General features: G+C 38.8%; 1 protein-coding gene across 1 annotated transcript; it reads right to left on the reverse strand.

Annotated features, from left to right (window-relative positions):
- Positions 1 to 680: 680 nt before the first annotated feature.
- Positions 681 to 2,157, reverse strand: LOC131611358 (CASP-like protein 4D1). The gene is made up of 3 exons (XM_058883397.1): positions 1,909 to 2,157; positions 1,659 to 1,794; positions 681 to 1,072 (listed from the first exon to the last, which is right to left on the reverse strand). The coding sequence occupies exons 1-3, from the start codon at positions 2,121 to 2,123 to the stop codon at positions 869 to 871; spliced, it is 555 nt and encodes a 184-aa protein (XP_058739380.1). The 5' UTR covers positions 2,124 to 2,157; the 3' UTR covers positions 681 to 868.
- Positions 2,158 to 7,722: the final 5,565 nt, after the last annotated feature.

Consider the following 7,722-nt stretch of genomic DNA (forward strand, 5'->3'; position numbering starts at 1 on the left):
AAAAATCATAAAAATTGCATTCTTTAATATTTTAATTTTCGTATTATTTAATTAGGCATTTTTTAAATAATCATTTTTTCAAGTATTAGAAATTAGTTTTTACTTCATGTAGAGTTTTTATCTTATGCTATTATTACTACTAAACACAAAAATAAAAATTAATTTTATTTTAGGTAGATTTTATAATTTTTATTAATCTCATTATCATGTTATTATTATTCAAAGGAAAAAATCCAAAAAGACCAAAAATTATAATTATACGTTTTTCATCCTTTTCTTTATGAGCAATCCCAATATCTTTCAAGGCTATATATTGGTTTCAAGTTCTTTGTTACAATATGCACCAGTCAAAAACACTTTAAGCTTATATTTGACTTTCTTTGTTCTCTTATGCTCTTGTATTAGATTATTGTGAGATGTAGTTAAATATTCGTTTTTGAGGGTGTGGATGTACTGGGGGCCTGGAACGGGTTCGGTTTTTTCTTCGGTTTTGGAGTTTCCACGTTATGTTCTTGTGTTGTGATTGTGTTCCTCTTTTTCTTGATGTTTGTTCCTCTTTTTCTACTGCCGAGTTGTTTTTCCAACAATTATTCTCTACTAATTAGTTGAGGAAAGTATAAACAAACTTAAGATATGGTGTCATTCAAGATAAAATTAAACAAGAGGAATTCATCCATTTTATTAAAAATATCAAAACAATTACAATCCTTAGGAAATAAATTTTAAAATGAAAGAAAGGAAGATACAAATCCATTACAAATATATAATTAATTTAACAACAAAGAAACCTAATACATTAAACCAAACTAGAGAAAGGAAAAGAGAATATATAGTAATCTAGGAGACATAGACCATTTTGTGCATGAAGCTAAGCTTTCTTTGACAAAGCAAGTGAAGTGAAAATTGATGCTATGGCTGTGGTTATAAATCCAAATAGAAGAAGACTAGCTGAGGCATTAGCCTTTCCAAAGAATGAGTTTAAGGGAAGTTCTGCTGCTTTGAAGAATCTATGCAAATCTTCTGAGGCACCAAATCCAGCTGCTGAACCAGATAGTAGAAAGTATGACATAATCTGTCCAAAGAAAAAACCAAATTAAATTTAAAATCACAAAATATATTAACAACAAATAATATCAAATTTAATTTATATATACTATCAACCAATTGAAAATATTTGATTTTAATCGTAATAAGAGTCAATTTAAATTTTTGAAGTTAGTCATAATTCTCCCATAAATAAATAAATAATTTATGAGTCTCTATTTAGTGACGGTTTAACCATGATAAATTTTAAGTTTTTTGCAGTGATGTGTCTTAAACATCATCAAAGACGGCCCTGAATATAATTATTTTTAAAACCACACCTATTTTTTACACCGATAATATATAGAATTTAAACAATTGTAGAAAATATTATTCCATATATTTGAACCAAGGTTTTCAAAAACGATCGTGACTGCGTCACGGTTGCGTAAATATTTTCACGATTTCAGCTAGTACAAGTTTGAATTAACCACAAATTGTTCTTTAATATAAAAAACAGTAATAACAGCATCGGTATCGATATCTGTCAAAACCGTTTTGTAGCAACTGTTTTCTCTTTCGCGGAAATTTTTTTAATGCATGATTTGAACACTTGTTATGGGATGTAGATGTACCTTATCACCAAAGAAATCAAACATGTAGCCTCCATTCCCATTTAACACACGACTGCCAGATACCAAAGTGAATATTGAAAGTGCCATTTGCAAGAGATTGTATGCAAATCCAATCACTATTGTAGAGATCATGTATCTACATTTTCAAAATTGTAGCAAGGTAATTAATTTTGTGACACAAATAATATATATAACATTAATCAAATCAAATAATTAATTCAAGAACTATACAAACTATACAATTTCTCACCTATAAGCATGAATATCTTTGAATTTGATTTCTGTTTCCCCATCATCTGTCTCTGAAGTTTCATTTGTTAAAACAAGAACAATGAGAGCAATGAGAAGGAACACAAAAGTTAACACCCTTAAAACTAGAACAACAGTTCTTGAAACTGTTGAACTTGAGGGGGCACTAGCTATAGCACTAGTAGTAATAGTTGTAGTTTTTGTGCCATTCTCCATCTCAAAACTTTTTAATATTTTCTTAGCTTAAAAATAAAAACTTTGTTTCTATGAAAAAATGTGATGAGTTTGTGGCCTTTTATAACATGAAATTGATGAATTTTAATTAATTAAGATAAGTGCAAAGTCAACTTGCCAAGTAGATATATGGAATGATTCTGAATAAAATAAAAATGGGTGACTTTTGAAAATGATGGCATTATAACGTGCTTATATTGTTGACTAGAATTTGTGGTTGATTAAGAATTTCTATGCAAGCTCATGTTTTGATATATACATTGACTTCACATTGGTTGACTATTACGATAGGTGGGGTATTTGTGTCTTCTGAGTATGGTTACTACACAACTTCCATTTTATATGACTTTTTTTTTTAAGATTGGACCGTAGGTTTGTGATCTTGGAATATTGTTTTTGAAGGAGTTAGTAATTTTTTAGGGGATTTGCCAGTTGAGTTTTGGAGGTTCCGGAGGTTTAGTACATAATTGGTGAGTATACTCCTAATCAGTTAGAATAGTAATCCTGATAGGAATTGCAAAAATTAGAATCTTGGAGACCTTGTCTCGAATCTAACTAGGAAATACCGGTTTAATTGGAGGAGAGAGTGTAAGAAAAAACCCATCTTAAATGTAGGGGTGGGATTTGGGACAGGGATGCTAATATTCCCCAGCAACTACTCTTGTCCTGCTGTGGCCTATTAAATTTACGTTATTCTCGTTATTAATAATTGTGTTACTCATTTATTTTTCTTAATCTATTAGAATTACGATTTATTTTCTAAAAATATAGATTAAGTGGTCTTATTTTAGTTTTCATATCTGACCGTGATGATTATGATAAATTATGAAAATTTCTTTATCAACCCCAATGTCTTCTTGGTCACCTCTGGTGAAAAACCCAAACTACCCCTAACTTCGGAAATGCATTTCCGAAATGCAAGAAAAAGGTGTTTTCGGAGATGCATCTCCGAAAGCGCCTTTTTTTTTGAAAAAATTATCTTATTTCGGAAGTTCATTTCCGAAAACAGCATTTCGGAAGTTCATTTCCGAAATATTGCGCGTTTTGCAGATTAAGCAAAACAGCCCCCTCCCCCTAATCATTTACCCTAATCTTCTTCCAAACTCAACCCCAAGAGATTTTTGTGCAAACCAGTTCCAAGCTACCTCAAAGGCTCCATCTACTTGCTCTATTACATTCAAAAGTCCTTCAATCTATTCAATCGGTAAGCATTTTGATTTTAAGATCTATGATTAAAATGTATATTAGGGTGTTTACAAATAGCAAAAAATGTATTAGGTTAGGTTTATACTGATATTTAGGATGTTTAGAATGTGTAGACATAGGTTTGATGTTTGGTTTAGGGGTCTGCCATGGAAGTTGCAGGAAACTTCCTCGCAGGGGTGTTTCGGAAGTTCCTTTCCGAAAACACCTCCATCCCAGTTTCGGAAATGAACTTCCGAATTGTATCAGGAGTTCAATTTTTTTAGTTTTTTTCTTTTGTCTCGCATATTAATCGATTTCAATTGTTTACAGGAACATGTCAGGCAACCAACCAGCACGCATCAAACAGGGTAGGGAGACCCAGACTGCGTCGGCTAGACGCGAGCGGGCGGCGGCGCAGCTGGCGTCGACACAGGGACGGGGGCAGGGCCGGGGACGACGTGTGCGAGTTCCTGTGGGCGAGGGAGAGGGTACATCTGCTTCAGGATCTAGGAGTCGGCTGGCTCGGGTATCTTCTTCCCGTCAGCGAGAGGAGGAGGAGGAGGAGGATGAGGAGGAGGTGGCGGCAGTGCCCTACCACGAGCCGGAGGGGGTACCGGATGTTGACCCTCCAGCCGGGGAGGAGGATGTGCAGGAGGACAGCTATCCGGGAGGGCCCTTTGACACTTCCGTGCTGATTCACTACCACGATCACGTCGCTCGGCGTATCTGGGAGGGAGAGGTATTTTTTATAATTTAACCGTTTATTTGTCGCTTATTTAATAAATGTCGCTTATTTGTTTTTTTTGTAACAGGAGAGAGAGCCGTTGAAAATGGTGAACCACGCCCGGAAGATTTTCAGTCTGTTTAAACCAGCAGCTGAGTGGTTTAACGACCATGTGCGAGGTTCAGGGCTTAGCGGGCTCTGCATGACGGGGTACACCACCATCAGCACCGGCATGCAGGGGGCATTTGTGGAGCGCTGGCACAAGGAGACGTCCTCTTTCCACTTGCCGGTTGGGGAGATGACGATCACCTTGCATGACGTGCAGTGTCTTCTCCACCTGCCGATTAGGGGGCCGCTGTTGCACCACTCCCGGATCAAGAGGGTCGAGGCCATTGAGTGGATGACGCTCTATTTGGGCATGGAGCACGAGGTTGCTCACTTTGAGTGCGTCACGACATCTGGGCCTCATGTCCGGTTCACCATACTGAGCTGCTATTTTGAGCACCACCTGGACGCGGCGGCCGAGGCTGAGGAGGCGGGTGACGAGCTATTCACACACTATCACCGCGGCTGCGCTCTCCGGTGTTGGTACATGCATGTGGTAGGCGCTGCATGCTTTGTGGACAAGAGTGCAAGGTACGTCGACGTGACCTACCTCCGATACTTCATGGACCTGGATACCGTTCACCAGTGGAACTGGGGGGCATCTACTCTGGCATACCTCTACCAGAAGCTGAATGAGGCCTCCAACTGGAGGACGAGGCAGTTGGTCGGATCCTGCACACTACTTACGGTACGTTTTATTTTAATACATTATCGTATTTATTTATTTATTAATGTTTCGTATTTATTTTTAATACATTATCGTGTTTCTGTTTCAGAGCTGGATCATCTCCTACTTCTCCCGCATCCACGGCTTTCACATCGATCCTGCGTACGTGGACGCCATGCCCAGGACCGCCAGATACGTTCTCCAGAGGGGGAACAATGCGATGGGACCATACCGTGGATACCTGGACCGCACGATGCACGACGACGTCACCTGGAGGCCGTTCAGCGACTACGCTCAGAGTGTCCCCTTTGACGGCATTGCTTTATATTCAGGCTGGCTGGCATGCGGGACTACCATCATGGTCCGGTATCTCCCTGAGCGGTGCATGCGTCAGTTCGGATTCGTGCAGCGGATACCCAGGTCACCCTTTGAGGCTGCTCCCGACACAGTGACCCGAGTGCAGCTCACTGCCATATGGGAGGACTGGCAGCATCATGTGGTACCGCAGGAGTACCGTCTCACTCGGGTCACACAGGACTGGCACAGTGAGGAGGGATACGTCACATGGTTCTATCGGGTGTCACATCCTCTGCTGAGACCCGACGTTCCCGGCGCTCCTAGGCCAGCACACGAGGAGATCCTGGAGAACCAGCAGGCCGAGGATGACCACGCCATTGATCTCATGCCGATCTGCCAGCGGATAGAGATGCTTGGGCGGGACGCGTTGGATCGAGGTGTCGTTCAGCAGGGCGGTCCAGAGGCTGTGGCCGTGATGGAGATGATCGTCACTGATGCGGGCCGTGCAGCGGCATACAGGCGGCAGAGGAGGCCCCAGGGAGAGAGGGTTAGGCACACCCAGTAGTGGTCGGGTTTATTTATTTTTTGTTTTCGGATTGTATCTTTAGCACATTATTATTATTATTTGGATTCAGATCGGTTGTATATATTACTTTTTTTTATCATATTAGTATTTTCACCTTTATATGTCGTTTATTTTATTTCCCGGTTTCTTTTAATTAAAAATACGAAACTGTTAAGAAAAACATAAAAAAAAATCTCTGTTTCTGCATAATTCGGAAGTGCATTTCCGAAACCCCTCAAAATCTGAACAAAGGTGTTTTCGGAAGTTCATCTCCGAACACACCCCCCATGAGGTGTTTTCGGAGATGCACTTCCGAATTGTGGAAATTTTTTTAAAAAAATCAAAGCTTTGGAAGTTCATTTCCGAAGCAGGGGTAATTTGGGTTTTTCGCTGGGGGTGACCCCCATAGGGAGGTGGCTAAAGAAATTTTCTAAATTATTTATTTTGAATGAGGTGACATTTATGGGTGGGAATAAGTTGGGTCCTATTAGACTTTGTCAAGTTTGAGTCTGACCTACTAAAAATTTCAAAGCTTGTCTATCGTAGGCTTATTTTTAGGTTTGGGTCTGGCCTTTTCGAAGGCCTGTTTAATCTATTAGCTTACATAAAAGCCTATTTTATTTAAACAATTATAAATAAGCAATTCAACTAATGTTTAAATAGATTAACAAATTAAAATAGTAATGAAAATAAATGCTTATTTGCAGTTACTTATTCAAGTTTATCTATTAACATAAGTTTTACGATACTATTTATTTAAGAGAACTTATGAAAACAACTAATGATATTGTTTATAAGCTTTTTTTAACTTAGTTTCATAAGTTCTTCTATATAACTAAGATTTATTTTATTTTTTATTTCAACGTAATAATAAAATATAATAATTTTAATAAATTTATTATTATTTAATTAAATAGGCCGGCCTGATAAAAAGATTTGGCCTGACCTCAACCTGTGTAGGTTAGGCCGCAGGCCCCTGTTAGTCGGTCTGACCTATTCCCATCACTCACACGTTTCCCGGAAAACTTCCTAGAAGGTCACCCATCCCTAAATTGCGCCCCTGTTAGTCGGTCTGACCTATTCCCATCACTCACACGCTTTCCGGGAAACTTCTCTGAAGGTCACCGACCCCTAAATTCTTTCAAGTTAAGCACGCTTAACTGTGGAGTTCCTATGGAACGGGCTACCGAAAAGAAAATGCATCTTGTTGGTATAGGTATAGTACCACTACAAGAAAAAAGGTCTACGGCCACGCTAAATTTTTCCACAACTCAAAAACTGTGGCCACATATAAGCTTTGGCAAGGGTTTTCAAATCGTAGACATATGTTTAGAAATATTGAATCTGGAGTGTGAAACTGTGGCCTTTTCATCATTTGCCACGGTTAACAAACTGCGGATAGTTTAAGCCGCAATAGTAAAACCGCGGCATTATAATTTTCACTTCAAATTGTGGTCCAAACCCAAAAAAATATAGCCCGCCAGAATTTCCCCCTTTTTTTTTAGTTTCCCTCTCCTTAATTTTTTTTAGATTAAAAAAAAAGTTGAAAATGTAAATACAATTTCAATGTTAGTTTTCGTTCACAAATGGAAATAGGGTTAGAGATAGTGAAATCCAAAACTCTCTCCCTCCTACAAGAGAAGATCGTGAACGGTGATGGTGGTGCAGCCGATTCCTCTCCTCCGATCGACAACAACTAACATTGCCTTCTTCTCTTTTCATCATGATCCGCTGTCGCACGCGGGTCAAAAACGAGTAAAATTGCAAACTGTAGTAACAACGGTAACGGTAACTCGTGTATCGTCTCTCAAGGACTCTTGATTTTTATTAACTATAAGCTAAATCGATTAAGGGGGGGGGTTGGTTTGGTGGTCGAATTACAGAAAAAGCGCTTAAAATAAGTGATTCTGAAAATAAGCTGTTTTGAAATAAGTGATTAAAATGCAAACGAATTCACTGTTTCGGGTTCTACTTATCATCGATTGATACAACTACGATCTCTATCCTATTTGAACACAATATCATTCAACAAGCGTGA

Source organism: Vicia villosa, linkage group LG6 (assembly GCF_029867415.1).
Source record: "Vicia villosa cultivar HV-30 ecotype Madison, WI linkage group LG6, Vvil1.0, whole genome shotgun sequence".
In the NCBI taxonomy this organism is placed as follows: Eukaryota; Viridiplantae; Streptophyta; class Magnoliopsida; order Fabales; family Fabaceae; genus Vicia; species Vicia villosa.